The 19,101-nt window shown below is 35.0% G+C and overlaps 1 protein-coding gene across 2 annotated transcripts in view; it reads left to right on the top strand.

Moving 5' to 3' along the window:
- LOC145693496 (uncharacterized) overlaps positions 1–16,885 on the top strand; it is a 54,121-nt gene extending 37,236 nt beyond the window's left edge. For both annotated transcript variants that reach the window (XM_081769553.1, XM_081769552.1), the window contains exons 4-6: positions 111–263; positions 3,360–3,496; positions 11,763–16,885. In XM_081769553.1, coding sequence (XP_081625679.1) covers positions 111–263; positions 3,360–3,496; positions 11,763–12,219 — 747 coding nt within the window. In that variant the 3' untranslated portion in view covers positions 12,220–16,885. The remainder of the gene's footprint in view (positions 1–110; positions 264–3,359; positions 3,497–11,762) is intronic.
- The last annotated feature ends 2,216 nt before the right edge of the window (positions 16,886–19,101 follow it).

Below are 19,101 nucleotides of genomic sequence, written 5' to 3'. Positions count from 1 at the left end.
ATAAAGTTAGTTTTATTAAGTATTTTAGTATTGTTTGACTTATATAGACGTAATATATGTTACTGTAATTTTTTCTCTCCTTTTCTTATATTTATTTTTCTGTTTCTTAGAGAAATCAGACCCAGAAGTTTTCGATTAATAGACCAAAGCAACAACGGTTAGGTTATCGAATCGCCCGTCAACGTGTAAGAAATGCAACGTTTTGGCTGAACCAAAGACGACGTCAAAACAGAATGACTGGACGTCTTTATTGGAGACCAAGGGTAAGTCGTTTTTTAGTCATGTGAATTATTTATTTCGATGTCTTGTAGATAAAGTATTAAGAAGATAAAAACAAGAGAATTTGTTAAATTTTTGAAAACGCAGGAATTGAGTGACAGTTGACTATGGATCTATTATTTAGAAACTAGAACTTCGTTGTTGTATGTTAGAAGTACTTGTGTCTAAAGCACTGAAGTTGTGTTGGATCGAGATCTGAGAGATATTACACATAATCCGCCTTATGCAGAGTCGTTTTGACGTATGATTAGCGTCATACTAAAGGCCTTACTACTGCAGGAAACATGTTAGTCGAACCCTTTAGTAGGGCACTAATCACGCGTCTGAACGACTCTGCATATGGGCTAATATGTCTAAGTGTACTTGTTAAAATTTACACCAAAAAAAAAAAGACAATTTGTAATAGATATTACATAGTATAAACAGAAGTATGGAAAATGAGAAAACATATTAGTTTTGTTTGAAATATATAGACTAGATGGTCAATACAGTGACAGAACTTCGAAAGAAAAACAGATTATACATTCGTACTTCTTTGTACCTTGTTGATATGTAAACGTTTAAACAAGCAAAAAATATCGTATTTTGAGAAGTGTTTACGGTGGCTTCGTATGCTCAATTGTTGCTCGTTGGAATTGCAAAGATGAGCACTACATATATACTCCCATTGAGCGAGAATTGAGCACATAAGGTCATATATAGACTGTCATAAACATTTTTTTCAAATTATGATATTTCTATTCTTTTAAACGTTAACATACCTAAAAACATGCAAAACTTCTTTTTCTTTCAAAGTTTTCTTTCCTCGTTGACCACCTATATTAACCTTTGAAACAAAAGTGGTACGTTGTTTCACCGTCCACACTTCCGTTTATATTATTCAGTATTAATATAATTTATTACTATTGTTATTTTACGAGTATTTATTTATTTACTTTAATGAATTATAATTAGATATATCATTTTGCAATACCTTTCAGATCTCGATCCAACTGTCATCAAATTTTATGCTTTTAGACAGGAGTATCGTAATACGTTATAATGTACTTTCAAGTACTTGTAGTCTTCGCCTTCCTCCTATCTCATACGAGAATAAAAATGTTTTATAAGACAAAAAATGGTACTCAGCTTTCTTTGAACATTTTTTTTTTTTTCAGCGGTTGTTACGTTATGTATCGTTGACCGTTGGGTACTGTTTGCGGTGGTGCCAAAAACATAAAGACTGGACCGAGGAGGAATGGGTTCACGTTTTCTTCTCTTGCAAATCTCATCATGATCCAGCTATTCATCGATTATTTACGTCCGAAAATCCTGGTCAACTTTGAACGACCCTTGTACTTCCCTTGTCTTCAGAATGGATCACACGCTGATTCCGTGATTTTTAACGACCTTTTCTCTAGTGAATACACATTCAGCTTCTGACTTATTTCTCGTATCTGTCGATCACAGAGTCGCGTTATTGAACTACTACACACATCGCGTTTGGACTTTTAAGTGGTCCTTTGAGTCCCTTAATTAATACATAAAAGAAAATAATAAAACTTCCCAAGTTTACACGTGGTTGTGCCAATATGTAGTTTTTCGTTTCACGATCGAAAGGTACAGGTTCGAATCAGACAGTTGGCCATTTGTAAATTATTCATTGCAGCTTTGGAAAATTCAAGATTGTTAATAAAATTCGACTGACCAAAGTAGTATATGTATTTTAAGAGTATATATGTGTTACAGTTTCGGCTATGTAAACCTTCCTTAGACGCATTATGAGAGAAATATCCAATTTTGACAGCTTATATACAATCTGAATGCAAGACACGCCCACTTTGTCTTTACAAAACGTAAACTTTCAATTGGTTCTTCTAAAAAGTAAATGTTTAATTAGATGTTGTCACTTTCTCTTCTTGCACGCCTGTTTATAAACTTTTTAATTAGATGTTTGTCACATACTTTGTTCACTATTGTCAACCTGCTGTTCTCTATTATCACACCTGTCCTAATAGATCACGTTAATCTTTTAATTCTTTCTTTCTGTTTTGGCTATCATCTTTTCCCATAATTCATGTATCACAAGTCCACCAGACCAGTTCATCAACTTCCCCTTCCCATATTTCTTAATCCACTGGGCTTCTTTCCACTTTCTTATCACACTTCTTGTTTTCCTTTCTAATCCGTTTGTTCCTTCCCAATCTATCTTATGTCCCGTTTCTCAGTTCTACAGAACAAATATTGGGATAATACCGTATAGGTCCTGACTGACTCCTTTCAGATTTTCTTTTCACTTAAATGTTTCTGGTATAAAATATCTTGATGACACTGCCTAGGACTTTGGTACCTACTAAAATAAATAAACAAATTTCTGCACCACTTACCTACTCGCGTAAAATGAATCCCTCACACTGTAACCAAGATATGATTCTCCTGAGCATAAATAAATCAGGTTCCATTAGTGAGCATTCACCTTAACCATGTGAAGTTATTGGTAAAACGTCAAGTGCTTAGCCGCAAACTTCTTTAATGCAAGGACAAACCCTTTGAGGCATTCCACGCAAACGATTTCCAGGTTAGGCTGCGTAAAACAAAATCATAATATTACGTTTTATTCTTTCTTTATCAATTACTCTTATACGATGCAGTTCATTTGTGTGAAAATGTTGGGCACATAAACCGAAAACTTATGAGGTATTTCCAATCTGTTTCAGTTCATGCTATAAGCGTAATCTTGTGTTGTTACTTTGTTGTGCCACCAGTTTTTTTTTTTTTTTTTTTTTTTTTTTTTTTTTTTGTCAAATTACAGCTTTTTTTTACATGACTTTATTTATGAGTGTCATATTGTACCATACGAGACAAAACCGAAAATGTGTACAGTATCCTTTAAAAAAAGAAAATCTGAAAATTAAGATTTTTACGTCCAATATAGAAAATGCAAAGTGCTAAATTATCTGCAGTCTCATGGTTTTTAGCATGCAATATAAGATTTACTAAAATAACACAAATTAGATTAGAAATTTGTGAATCCTGTGTAATGTCTTTATGAGCGAATAGTTGTAGAGGTAGATTTTTCATATTTGTAATTTCTCTTCCAGAACACACAATCGTTAAACTTCCAGAGGCGACTTCGCCGTGGAGGACGGGCAATAACTGTTGGACCATTTAGGTCAGATCAAGTCCTCAGGTTGCAGAAAGTCCAGCAGCTTCAGAAGAGACGAATGCGTCAACAAAGGTAGTTATAATTTCTTAAAACATTTGTGAAATTTCTAATAGTAGAGAATTAATGTCAGGTTAGGGGTTTCATTTTGCAAGTGAGTGTTATTCGCCCAACTCAAGTTATACCTTGTAATGGCGGAAAATTAATACACAAGGGCTGTATAACGGCAACGTTACAATTCGTACCTAACTCTATGCACAGAAGAAATCTGTTCAATTCAATGTAATCACCTCCTATCTTTTTATCCCCTTCTGCCACTTGTGTGGAAGGCGGCGTACACCGTCAGCTCGTGAATCTTTGTCGATGTCGCGCAGGGACCGCCGTATGACACGGATGATGACTTCTCGTATGTCGTAGTGCATCCCGCGAAGTGGTTCTTCATTTTGGCGAAAAGGTCGCCACGAAAATGATTGTTTTACACTGAGGCCACTGTGGCTATGTGGTAGAGCGTTCACCTCTAGTGTGTGGGGTTCCTGGTTCGATTCCAACTCGCGCCAAGTGGACTTTGTGGTGGACAAACACTGTGTGCGTGGGTTTTCTCGAGGTTCTCCCATTTCTTCCCACTTTATTCATTCCACCCTTGCATTTATTTCTCATCATCATCGTCTCCTTTAGCCCAGCCGGTATAATTGTGGGACGTAAAACTGAAATATTTCATGTAATTTTTTTTTCTGTCACCTGCCACATGTGTAGAAGGCGTCGTGCACCGTCAGCGCGTGAATCAATCTTCATTGATGTGTCCAGTGTCACGGACATCGTATGACATGGATGATGACTTCTCTTATGTCGTAGTGCTTCCCGCAAAATAATTCCTTCATTTTAGCGAAAAGGTCGTTACGAAGTCCGTGAAAAGATTGTTTTATGTTGCGTCCACGTGCTACTTCAATCTTAATCCATTCACGTTGTTCATCTCGTTCTCTATTTTGCGGCACTGTTCCTTTTGACTGAATAATAAACAGTCGTTACCCAGCTACGAAACTTGTAGTGCTGAGACACAGCTTCTGACTTTTTTTTAAAGTGTTTTTCCACTACCTTTTATCCAACCGATATAAATATGTTCTTTATTTACTCCTGTAGAAAGGAATACATTGAGCAAACTAAGAGATGCATCAGCAATTGAGTTTGAACATGATTTTAACAGTACAAAATGTGAGTGATCAGATTGTCAAACACGAAATAAGAAATAAACACAACAGACAATCTTATCAGTATTTCAAGAATATCTCTGTATGAATTTATTTATTTATTTATTTATTGTGTTGTTTCGATATTTAATGTACCTATAACAGTGAAAACTCTGGCAAATTCGAAATTGCTTATCAAAATGAACCTAAATCTCATTTGTTACTGTTTCCCTAACTCACTTATCAGTAAGATGAAATCAAATTGTATAAAGTTGGTGCCTTCCATTTCAACTCAGGCAAAAAAATATAAAATTGTACCATCGTCATCTCAGATATTGTTGAAACTTTTTTTTATAGGAACTAGACATGTTTTTAAGAGACCCATATTTTTTTGTTTTGTCGAAAAAAATTTTCCCGCCAAGTAATGGGCCATCAAAGACGGGGAGTACAATTTATGAATTGTAGAAGACGTGGAAAATGGTCAACTTCGGAGCCTCACCATTCGGCTATGGAGACTATATGCAAGCATAAATGCTACTTACTTCTTCTATTAGATTATTTTTAAAAATGTAGCTGGCAAATCAATTGTTAATTCGTAAATATATATAGTGATAAAAACTGCGTTAGAACAAAAGACAACGTTATGGGAAGGTGTTCCTGTATACTGTTCGGATAAAATCCACCCAGTGCTCATTATTGGGTAAAACAATGCTCATTATTGGGTAAAACAGAGTGAGTGGGATTTCATAAGATATTGTGGCGATATATCAATCATGAAAATGTAAATGAAAAATGAAATGAAATCTTACGTTTTCAATCTTAATCAATTTCAATTTTTAATCTTACGTTAAAAATGAAGTTTTACGTCCCACGGTTATGCCGGTTAGGCTAAAGGAGCGGTGATGATGAGTAATGAATGAAATGATGGAATGAAGAAAGTGGGAGGAAACGGGAGAACCCCGAGGAAACTTACGCACACGGTGTTTGTCCACCACAAAGTTCATTTGGCGGGGGTTGGGATCGAACCCGGGACCCCAAGCACCAGAGGTGAACGCTCTACCACTGAGCCACGTGAAAAAAGAACAGTAAAATACGAAAAGCGAAATGACAGTTCTACGCTTCACGGTTTTGCCGTGTAGGCTAAAGGAGACTGTGATTATAAGACTCAGTTAAATGCTGTAATGAGGAGAGAGAAAGGGAACTGGATAAACCCCAGAAAACTACACACATGGTGCTTGGTGCGAGGAGGGATCGACCCAGAGACCCCATGCACCAGCGATGAAGACACTACTACTGCGCCACCGTAACTTCAGAAAGAACAGTAGTATGCTTCTTTCAGCTTAACATGTACTATATGTCAAACAAGTACATTAATGCCTTTCGTGGGATACTGTTCACACTATTCCTGGACATCGTAGCGAAGAATGTATTCTGTGCATTGCACAAAAAACAGAGTGAATACAATAAAAATGAAAAAAATTGATGTAAAGTGTTTTCCCTCTCTCATACAAATCACTCAATGTATTGTTCCCATTGGAAGCAGCGTCTCCGTGGTATAATAGATAACGTCGAAAGAAGATCGTAGAATCCTCTGATCGACTCCTGCTGATGCCATATGGTTTTCTTTACCATAGTAGAAGTGTTTAATTATCCAGTCAGATGAGAAAAGCAAATTGTGTAGAAACACAACAGTTCACTTTGGCAGGCACATTAGCGCGAAGAAATATTTTCATTTCTTACCAAACCGTAAACAATGAGCTAGTGAGTAGCATTTATCGTTTTTTTCATAAACAATATTCAGTTTTTTGTTGTCGACGACGCTCTACACTGTAAATCTTAGTCACAAATCCAGTTTCCGACGAAATCAGTCTTTCTTTTCTTTTTTTTCTTTTTTTCTTTTTTTTTTTTCTCAGAACGACAATAGAAAGAAAGAAGAGGTCACATAGCCGAAGCTGTTGATAGGAATAGAAGAGATACATGTCAGATGCTTCTTAGGTTTACATATGAACATAATAATACGTTTATGGGTTTACAAATAGAACTACCATTTTATAACAACAAGAAATGAAGTATAAATATTTGTTAGCTGGTAGCAGTAATGAATTTTGTTTCGCCCTTCTTCTAAGTAGGAAGATGAGGTGACGTCTTGAATGGAATAGTTCGTGTGATTACGACGATAAGAGTTGGAATTTCGAACACTATTTGTGATTTGTGTCGTTCTTTAATGCCTTATAAACTGTGTGTGAAGCGTTAAAGTTAATAGTTTATTGACGAAATTACTATTAAAATTCTAAGACCGAGTCAGCTGTGTAACTTCTCACATAGCACGGACAGCAATCGAATCAACGAGGCCGGAGTAATGTGCGTGTTTCCCTCGTGACAAATCACTCAGTTAAAAGATCATGGGATCTATAGTGTAGAGCGTTGTCGACAACAACACACTGGACAAGTGAACATTGTTTATAAAAAGACCAATAAACTTTATTCATTAGCTCATTGTCCACTGTTTGGACAGCAAGAAATTAAAATATTTCTTCGTGCTAATGTGCCTGCCAAAGTGAACTGTTGTGTTTCTACACAATTTGCTTTTCTCATCTGACTGGATAATTAAACACTTCTACTATGGTAAAGAAAAGAGAACCATATGGCATCGGCAAGAGTCGATCAGAGGATCCTACGATCTTCTCTCGACGTTATCTCTTACACCTCGGAAACGCTGCTTAGTATAGGAACGATATATTGAATGATCTGTACGAGAGAGGTAAAGCACTTTACATCGAATCTTTTTTCCTTTATTGTGTTTACTCTTTGTTTTTCATACAGTGCATGAAGAAACAAATATACTTCCCGCTACAGTGTCAAAGAATATTGTTTTAACTCTTTGGGGACTTTTGGTACAAATCTGTACCATGGCATCTACCCGCGACCTTCGGAATTTGCTTTATAAATCGCTAATAAAGCCTTTTATACTGGGATTTTTACATTCATTCAAGCGGGGAAACATCAAAGAACATGTTTCATGGTCATTTTGCAGTCATGCATGCGATGCCTGGGGACAGTGACGTCACGAACATGGACAAAGGAAAAAAGAAAAGGGTAAATTTTAGAGCTTATTAAAAAAAAAAAATCCTGACACATCGCTATTAATCTTACGATCATGGTCCGTACCTTGTTGTGTTCGTAATGAAGGAATATTTCCAACTGTACCGCTCAAATTTCCCTATCATGTACCAGAAGCGGGAATATCCCACTCAAAGTGGAAAAGGGGAATTTTCAGATTTTTTTTCCTTTTTCGGGAATTCTTGCCCTTAGGTACATGATGGGGACATGTAAGTGGTACCGTTTAAAACCTAGCATCATTCCGAACAAAACGAGATACGAACCATGGTCGTAGGGTAAATAGAATTTTTTCAAAAAATTTCTGAATTTTTTCCCCTATTACACATTTTAGTGAATGTGTTTAGTAAAGCAGCTACAGTGTCATCCCTATTTGTCGAAGGATCATGGTCCATACCTCATTTTGTTCGTAATGATGCAATGTTTCCAACCGTACCACTACGTTGCGCTGTCATGTACCTGAGGAAAAATTTCCGAAAAAGGAAATTTTTGAAAATTTGAATTTCCCGCTACTTATTTGTACATTTTGGGCGGGAATTCCTCCCCTCAGGTAAATGTTTGGGACATGTAAGTGGTGCGATTGGAAACGCTGCTTCATTACGAATAAAATTAGGTACAAACAATAATCTTAGAATAAATAGTCTTGGTGCTAGAGCTGATGAACTAAATTTCCCTCCCCATTTTTGAGTAATAATTACTTATGAATGTATTGTTATTCAATAAGCTCTAGTGTCTAGGATCATGGTTAGTACCTCATTTTGTTTGTAATGAAGCAACGTTTCAAACTGTACTACTCAGTGGTGCTAGCATGTACCTGGGGGAACAAATTCCCAAAAAAGTGATTTTTTTTCCTGACAGAAAATCTATTTTTCCCAATTTTAGCTAGATTTTTTTCACTTCTGGTACATAATAAGAAAATTTGAGTGGTACAGTTGAAAACATTGCTTCATTACGAACACAATGTGATACGAACTATGATCCTACGATAAAGAGTCTTAACACTAGAGCTTATTGAATGACAATAGATTAGTAATTGTTAGGAAAAAATGGGTCGGGGAAAAAATAGTAAATGAATTTTAGCACCAAGACTATTTATCCCGGTATCATAGTTCATACCTCGTTTTGTACGGAATAAAGTTTTATATATATATATATATATATATATATATATATATATATACTAGCAGCGTTCACCCCGCTTCGCTGCGGTCACCCCGGAACGCAATAAACTTTGTTACTTAGATAATTTTTACTTTTTCGCTTTCAAGTGATATGATAAAAACCATAGAAGATTGCAGTAAATCTTAACATTATATCGCCTGTCATTTATGTTAACCCGCCCCGCTTCGCTGCGGTCATCCCGGTGCTGGCATATTGTAAAAGTGTCTGTAAAAATAAGCAAATCAATTAAAAAATTTTAAACAGAAGATTCAAGCTATTTTCCGCTGTATATCGCCTGTCATTTATGTTAACCCGCCGAGTGACACGGTCATGCGGGTTGCATATAAATACGTTTATTTTTACCTATGATGAACTAATAACAAAGGATTTGTACGTTATGGACACTTGAATGGTCAATTATCTCAAGACACTGGTAATTAAAAATTAAAGTGATATGATAAAAACCATCTAGGGTCCAAATCCTAATAACCCCCCAAAAATGAAAGAAATTGGTTCAGCCGTATTAGCGTGATGAGCGGACAAAGGATTTTGTACGTTCTCTTTTATATATATATATATATATATATATATATATATGTCCGTGTAGTGTACCGGAGGGGAGAAATTCGTGAGAAACGGGGACCTTTTTTAAAAAACAAATCCTTTTCCCCACTTTGGGTGGAAATTTTATTGCCTTAGGTACATATTAGGGAAATTTGACTGGTATACTTGGAAACACTGCTTCATTCCGAACAAAACGAGGTATGAACCATGATCCTGCGACAAATAGTCTCGACGCAATAGCTGCTTGACTGAGTCTAAAATTAACCTTAAAAAATGGAAGTCTCAAAAGGATTAACTGATCAGAAAACAGGGATCTGCAGGCGAAGTGATTTGAGTTAATGTGTCGTATTTTATTTTCATACCGTCGATAGCAGCAAGCGATAGGCGATATTATTTCGTAAAAAATACTTATTTACTTGTTTAAAGTATAGTACATACGCATATCATATTTTACATCAGTGAATGTTTTCATGAGTGATAACAAATAACTGCGAAAATTAGAAAGAAAGAAAATCGGAAATCATCATAAAATATATATGTATTTTCTAGAAGTGACATGTCTCATTCTTTAGATTATTTTAAGTATTACGATTCCTGAATTTTGATTTCATATGTTATGAAGAATTAAGTTTGTACATAAAATGAATGATAGTTTTTAAAAGAAATCAAACATAATTTCTCAAGATATGTTACATCAAACTCAAAGAAAAAATAATTTGAGGAAATCAAAATATGTTTCAAACGGTAGATTCATATTACCGACCCTGCATTTGAATGAGGTAACGCCTCGGCCTTGATACTAAATGTAGGGTGTTAAATTTAATACTTTTTTACACTGTCCGACAGTGAATGAGACTGATTTTATTGTGATGTAACAGTGAATGCAATCCGTAAATTAATATGTACGTTCGAAAGAGTAATTCCTCCTCTACAATCTGGCAACACCGCATTGTCGCACGCAAAGCATGACGAAAAGTACGCCGCCATTACCAGCAGCCTCTGAGAGAGCGACTAGCAAATTCTATGTTAAACTGGGTAAAAGTGCCACAGAGTCTGTTGATTTGGTGCGGAGGGTGTATGGGGGTGTGGGTATACAGAGAAACTTCCACTGGTGAAGTCAAAAGTGAAGACAATGCTCCTGTGTTTCTATAACAGTAAGGGTATCATTCATCATGAATTTGTACCAGAACGTCACACAGTGAATGCCCAGTTTTACTTAAGTGTTTTGGAGCGTTTCATGAAGAGAATTAGTCGTGTTCGTCCTTAATACTCAGCTCCAGGTAGCTGGTTCCCATCCATAACAAGGTACCCGCTCACTGGGCAGTACTTGTTCAGGAATATTTAGCCAAAAAAACAGGTGTGTATGCTTGAGCACCCACCATGTTCTCAAGACGTCCCCCTACGACTATTTTCTGTTCCATAAACTGAAACTGCCATTCAAAGGACAACCTTTTGACAACGTTGAAGACATCCAAGCAGCTGTGACAACGGCATTAGGGAACATACCACAAACTGACTTGCAGAGGTGCGAGCAGTCCCGGGTTCGATTCCTGGTGAGGACACGATCGAAAAAGTGTAAAAAGCTTTTTCAGGCCAGCTAACCTAAAGGAGGTTTTCCTCATTCACACCAGGTAAATGCTGGGGTGGTACCTAACTTATAAGTCTCATTTCGCTTCCTTTCGTTTCCTCGGATAGTGGGATCGCTGAGGGACATCATCCCTCAAACGTGACGGACTAAATGGCCATAGATGCCGACAGCCCAGAAATCTAAATTCTAATTCCCGCTGAGTTGCAAAGGTCGTTCTATTTCTTGCGTGATAGTACCATTTGCTGTATTGATGCAAGAGGGATGTACTTTAAATACTAAACAAATATTATTACAGTATCTTTGTTTGGTCACAATAAAATCAGTCTTCTTACTTAATTGTCGAACGGTACTGACTGCCACAACTGAATAACATACTTCTGATGGCAAGTGTTCCCGTTAGCACTTACTGCGGTAGTCAGAAATAAAACACCGGCATGAACTGCTGAACAAGCCTATGCTATTCATAAAAATACTTTACATGTTACGTTTCGATCTTCTAACAAAGATTCTCATCAGACATAATAATACAGTCTTGTTCTGCAGTTCAATGTTTTATTTCTATTGTTATTTGCAAGACGTGCAGCAATGTTGTGCTGCGTTAGTCAGTGATGATGAAATAAACTGCTAGTATCAAGCTAGTTAGGAGCCGTTCTTGTGATGGAATAAAATCTCATTTGAATGTTTATTTTATTAATGTGTTTAGTGTTTACTATTCTTCTTCTTCCAGGGTATTGGCTAACCAGGATAGTAATACTACCTTAACTGTAAGTATTGCTAATGAGACTGCCAGAGGACGTCAACGCGCTGGTTCTGTCCGTCCAACGATTGTCACTGATTCGCCTATGGGTGGAAGCGTCATGTTGAACAATACAAGACAGCGAAAACTGAAGCCTATGACCAGGTCATTTATCACGATACAAGGGAGCCATAGTTCATTGGCAACATTATCTGATGCAGATGATCAAATAATTGTGCCACGCGGTTTGAATCCCCGTATGCAACGTGAAATCGAAGCAGATACTGATCAAGTAGTTGTGCCTCGCGGTTTGAATCCACGTTTGCAACGTGAGATCGCTGCTATTCAGGGCAAGACGTCCCTAAGGGAGGTTGATGGTCTGAGTAATTTTCGACCAATGCCTACAGTAACGAAAAAATCGTTACATGAACGATTTACGGAGTTGTGAATTTATTTTTATTTCTTAAAAGAGGACCTGTTTGTACTACTTCCAACATATTTTTAATAGCAGTAGAAAATTATTGTTGTTTATACTGTGACTGACTGTGACTGAAAGAAAAGCTATGAATACATGAAAGATTCATGTAGGAAAATTAGAGGTGCTACTTTATATCTGAATGTTATTGAATTATAAAAGGTGAGATTTATATTAATCTACAGAAATTATCACACATCTTAACTATATGAGAATTTTTGGATGGAAACTAAATTGATATAATTGAGAACAAGATAGATATACTTAACAAAGAACAGTATATAGTGTAACATTTCGATTATATCAGATATTATCGATGAGATAGTAGGTACTGCTATGGTATCGAATCGTTACACACACAGAAAGGAAGCAGCAGTTGTATCTTGTTCGTATAATTACATCAATTTAACTCATGTCCACAAAGTCAAATAGTTGTTAATACGTAAGACAAAATTAAATATAAAGTTCGAATACTCTGCTATTTTTCCTCATCAGCAGTAATTCGAAGAAAATTAATCTTGCTAAATTTAGAACATTTGACATTTTGAGAACTGTGTATGAAAAGGGCATTGTAGAAGATACAGAAATATTCGAGAAATCCATTTATATTGTTAAGAGACAGGAATTTGAAACTTTATTCATTAAACCTAAAATTTAAAAGAGATACTGAGATATTTGAGATAGTACCCAGTTAGCACATAATTGTAAATAAATCGACAACTCACTTGACAAAGTCCTCGTATATTGTATGAATAGCAGCTGCTAATGTACGGCATAGGAGCTTTTTGGCAAATAAATTCATTTATTTACAAATATGTGCTGTATGTGTATGATCTGAAATATCTTAACTGCAACTTACCTGCTAAACCTTTTTCACTTCAGTGAGGTGTGCAATGGAGACCATATCAAAGAAGTTATAATAACGGTAGTTTTACTGCTCTTTTATGTACCAATTTAACATATTCTGATAGATCTGAATTCATAAAAAATTCTCGAGCTCCTTATTAGAGTTCGGCGTTTAATTGGGAATGCATATGACCAGTAGTTTTATACTTGTGAGCTTACTATGGTGGTTTTAAATAGTCATCTGTTGAATACCTTACTGATGTAGAATACTTTCATCATACATAATTTGCTATTTCTGTTTTTTTAAATGTCTAATTTCATTACTTCCCTAAGTTGATATTAGTGTAAAATCTAGTCAGATGGACAATTTCATACATTACCGTTAAGTACAAATATACTAGTTTATATAAGTAATGAGTTTAGATGTAATAGTGTGGTACATATAAATATATTAACGTATGCCAACTTATTGAATCGAAATCCGGACGTCGACATACACAATATATATCCACACTTAGCTCATGTAATAATAACCATGTTAGCACATGCAAATGACAATACCTATTCGTGTATATTTCGTGAATAACTTCGGTCTTAGTTTTGTGTCTTGAATTGCTTTACAAGAAGTAAGCACCTAGAAAAGTCTCAATAAATCACGGAAATTCGTCTTCAGATTGAGTGATTCGTTCCGAAATTCCCAATAAGATACGTGTTGGATGGATATGTGCTAATGCTGTCAAAATTAATTTTTTCGAATAAAATTGTTTGTGTGTTGACCGAATAGAAAGAAAATATCAGGCTCGTATCGAAAGTGTAATTTCCAATGTGTCGAAGTTTCAGAACCAGTTGTTTAATCATAAGATGGAAGGATAAAAGGATTGAAATATGTGTACGAAGAACGCTAATATAGACTCTATTATTCTCTCTATTCTCTGACTATTCTTCAATTTACCAGACTAATATAAGTATGTGATATATTTTTAACCATATTTTAATCTTTCTTATAATGCTTTCAACAGATAATTAAGCCCAATTGGTTCCAAAACATTTGCACTTACAAATTATGAATCTAACATTTTTTAATTCGATAAGTAACAGACATTCTTGCTTTAGATAACTATTCGAACAAATAAATAATTGGTGTTAAAAGTAGCTGAAATAAACGATTAATAATTAGATTTTTTTTTAAAAAAAAAACACTGTTTTTACCATTAGTTTGTTTTTTAATGATTGGCCTTTAGTACTTAACCAAATGGTAGATTCGTTTCTTTAAGAAGTTAGTTATAATAATTAGTTTGTAGTCGCAAAAGTTGGTCATTTATTTTACTTTTAACGATTAAGTTATAAGCACTACAACAGATTTAATCTCTAGCAGGATGGAGTGAATGTTAGAGTAATAGGATTACCACGTATTGGTAAGCCTAAGTCGAGACACATTTACTGGACATGAGCAGATCGCCGATTTCTGATACCCAAATTTCTACATGAAACACTTTATTAAGAATAATAGAAAGATATACGTAAATTCATGAATGCAAATTGCAATGAAAATTTTAACCAAAAACACACGAAACAAAACTCGCAGTGACAGCGTGCTAGCAGTTAGTTGAACAGGATTAGATGAACAATGAACCAGTCAAAAGAATAACATCATTGGCGATGAATTCAATGCTACCAACACGAAACATTTTAGTGATAGAACCATATCGAAACCTTGGTAGTCAGGCACATGTCGTAGGTCGAAATTTACAAATTGAAATGAGAATTCCTGTCATACATTTTGTAAGTATTTTCAATAATATGACGTCCAGCCATATAATACGCCCCTCTTAGGTGTAATTCGGAATGTACCACGTAATCCGGGGCAGGTGACAACCCAATATAGTATACTTTCGTGTACTTGTAAGATCCTGAGTTTGATATGGGATCCTAATTATTCTAAGTTAGATTTCCTTGGTTTTCTTCAGCAACACCAAGAAAATAATGTAAAACTTGTGTAACTTGTGTATATTGGCCAGTTTTGCTTCTGACCTTGCCGACTTACCCAGTAGTTATAGTACGCGATTGAGCACTTGCCATATGTTTTAAAGAGTTGGCTCCATTTTGCCCTTTTGAATATAAAAATATATGTAGGTTGATACAATCTGTCAACTTCTGCGCCTGCATATATATATATATATAAACAAAAAAACATGCATATATTAGTTTTAATGGCGTTTTTGGTCGTTTATTTTTGTCCCGTATTTTATATTACGTATATACAGCCAAATCATCAAGCGGCTTACGTAATTTATTGCACTGTACCAACATACAAACTCCTGTCCATTTTCTATTAAATGAACAATTTAGTGAGGAGACGTGCCGAACATAGGCTTTTTTCATTTGTTTGTTAGTTTGTTTGCTTTCTTACAGAAAGCGTTAATACATGTTAGTAAATAAACTAAAACTAAAGTACCAAACTAAGTTAATCTCAAAACGTGTCTAAATATAGAGCTTTATAAAAACGAGGATAACCGAAGTATGTAAATCTAAGATCAGACTTTAAAGAATACTTTGGTTAATTCTAATTCAGTTGGGGATCGGTTTGAATTAAAATAATCGAGCTTGACACTAAGTCGGTGCAGTGTACAATTTACTGAAATGCACGATATCTTACTACAGAAGACAATTTTTGTTTTAAAATGTCCAAATAGATTCTTAATAAAAATATTTTCTCTCAGTTAGAATAATTTTCGTTAGATGGACGGAGAATGGGTATGCCAAAATCAAATTTCTCAAAGTGTTATTTACCAGATTTTCGTTTTAAATAATTGAAAACATCGTGGCAGCTTTCATATACTCCGTATTTTTATACTATGGTTATGTGATCTGTACAAATGAAGGAGGGCTTTCGAAATTGAAAGTACAGTTTTTGCGGAAGAAAATAAAGTTTCACACACTTTTCCTGTCCTTACTGCAATTGTAAAGTTATTTTTCAACAAAGGGAAGCGAAAAAAATGCCTCCTAACCAACAATCCAGTCACCACAGAATGATTCCATGCCAATGAAAGTGAAACATGTTTTATTATTTTATATAAATACACTTAGTACCACGTAATTTAAATATGTAAACAAGTCTGTAAGTCGCTGGATTCTTATTAAAATACTTTGCATTTCAATGTGTATATTCTTTTGGTTGTATTTACAGAGAGCTCGTATGACCTTTCTGTTTGTTGTTTCGTACGTCAAGTGTGTTTTAAGTAAAAAAAAGAAAGATTATTTGTATTTTCAGCAATTAACACTTGAGTATAATTTACGTCTAGTTAGCGTAATGTGTATATAGTTGTATCCAATGTGTTTTCTTCGTAAGCTAAGGTTCCAACTTGCTTCAGGAATAACTATAACGGAATCTCAGTTGAATCCAGCTTCAAGACGTTTAATTGCCTAATGAGTGTATAATCTGTCCTGAACGAACAAATAATTCCAGTTGGTTGTTCCTGTCCACCTTCTGGTCAAAGGCAATTGAAAAATTGTTACTCAGTTTTCCTAATAACTGTACTTTGGATTAATTGAATGTGAAGCGTATACACAATTTGTGAGAAGTTGTGAAATGTAAGAATAATGTTACGTAACAATACGGGAAACATACATAACGCATAATGTTACGTGTATATTTGTTAAACAGTGGCACTTCAGGTGCGGAGGTACTGATTTTTTTATTATTATTATTTTCTGTGTTTATTGACAAGAATTAAGATAATTCTGTAAAAAAAAAATGTGTAAAAAGTTTATAAAGGTAAAAATTAAATATAAAGAGATGTAAGTTTTATTCATATTTTCCGGAAAGTGAATTGGTGGAAAAGTACAATTAAGCGTAAATCATTTTCTTTTCTTACATTAAGTTGATATAGATTGATCTTCCTCGAAGTCTGCAACACAACGGTACGTGACGTTTGGGTCCCGCCGTTTGGGCAGTGAATGTTTGCGCGCGAGTTAAATTTAAAAAATGTTATGTTAGGCGCTGTATACTAAGTTCGAATCAAGATATCACAAGGTGTCTACTGTAGTGGAAGTCCTTGAATTGTACTGGATTTTGTTTTACATACTAGAAATACTGGAATTTCAAATTTCCAAAAACTTAATTAACAACTAAATCTTGTAAATTTAAGTTTAAACCAAAGTTAAGTGTGCTTTTTATTTGATAACTTTTCAAGCCAAAGGCAAGTAGACCAGACTAGATATGATTGACCACATTATATACATAGTGGGCCTAGTCCATTAAAGAACTTAAAGCAGGCCTACTACCGTAGTGATGCAATCAGTGTGAATGCCAAACACATTTTTAGTGGCTAAATTATCAATATATGTACACTTAACTATTATTTTTCACTTCGAAATCGTTCTTTTTTTTTTTAATTAACATTCCAATATAAAAATCAAAATTTGAAACACTTTTTTCCCCCCACGGTAAGCATTTATCTGCATTAAAGAGAGTGGCGAAAGGAAAAAAGTGATACCAGAAATACGGCATACTGCAGTTCCTAAACTCAATGTCTTACACACCCTGTATTAACATCTTTCCCTCAACTCGAATGTGCTGAAATCTTTTATTGGTAGTTCTTTATTGGACTTAAGGAAGATAAGAGTTTGGCAAACGTAATACGAAAGAAAACAAATTTTAATATTCATAAGTATGTAATTATTAACTTCTGAAAAAAAATACAAAAATTAAATCAATATGTTTTAATTAACATTAACAAAATTATTAACAGTTCGTCTGATTCCTTCATTTCCTAGCTTCCTTATATAATACAAAAATTAGATCAACATGTTGAAGTACAAGAATCGTAAACAAGCGAAAAATCAATCCATGACGACGTTGTGGGCTAACCCTCTTAAATACTCAATGAATTCAACATTACCAAAATTATTTACAAATTTTCTGATTCTGTCATTGTCCTTTTATGTATTTCTGTCTCTTTTTGGGTGGCTCTTCACCCCGCACCATTATTTCAAACACAAAATCTCTTTTCCTTTGCGTTCTCCTCAGAGCTTCGATGAGTCTTCCAGATCGAAGGATGGTCCATTTGCAACTCAGACTACAACGCGTGGTGAGCAGCTTCTACCACATTGTTGGTTCTTGCTTGATCATTTGTGACCCTTTCATATACATTTCACATGTGAACAGGAAATATTGGAGATCTTCTAGTTCCATTTCGATTTAGTCTGCCTAAAAGAAAAAAATAAAATCAATTAGTACAAAGTCATAAACAAGTAGAATTACCAGTAATTACTCCACAAAGCAGTTTTCAGTGGGAAACTTATGTAAAAATAATGACAGTAAGAAATTGATTACTGTACCTTACTATGTATATTGTATAGGCGCACGAGAGGATATTTCAGATTTAAATATTGGCTACTTATTCTTTCGTGTGGGAATAACGTAATAAATTATTTTATTTCCAAAATTAATTATGTATACAAATTAATTATTATGTATTAATCAAATGAAAATCATATGTAAACCAAAGCTTTTGATTCGAATAACCAGATATTAAAAGCTGGAAAAAAGAAATGAATTCATATCCAAAATAATTGTCCTCAAACCAGTCAATTACAGGTTGCAGTTCAGCAGGCACGTAGGCTGCTACTGTGTCAAAAGCTTCGTTTAGTGCATGAATTAAGTACAAAAGCCAAAGACATCATTCTGGCCGTATGAGCAAAGTCAGGGTCGGTGTTGTATTGTGGGAGAAGGGATCCGGACCCTAACTTCTTTTTTTTCAGATTTCTGGAGAGATGGAATAAACACCCAAATAACTGTGCAACTGGAAACACTTCCTGCACTGCTTGAAATAGAGCTATCTCAAAATCTGTTGATATGGACTGTGGCTGAAAGTTTGGCAATTTTGATTTTAAAGCTGAAAACAACTTCATATAGACGCGACGTTGTTTATTCGGTAGTAGACAGTAAAAAATTGGTAGCACTAATCCACGCCGCTGTCCCATCACTACAAAAATTTGGGAATACAA

The sequence above is a fragment of the Thermobia domestica genome, chromosome 8, assembly GCF_964235325.1.
Source record: "Thermobia domestica chromosome 8, izTheDome1.hap1.1, whole genome shotgun sequence".
In the NCBI taxonomy this organism is placed as follows: domain Eukaryota; kingdom Metazoa; phylum Arthropoda; class Insecta; order Zygentoma; family Lepismatidae; genus Thermobia; species Thermobia domestica.
The sequence above is the reverse complement of the archived record's forward strand: the minus strand, read 5'-3'. Positions and strand labels throughout refer to the sequence as shown.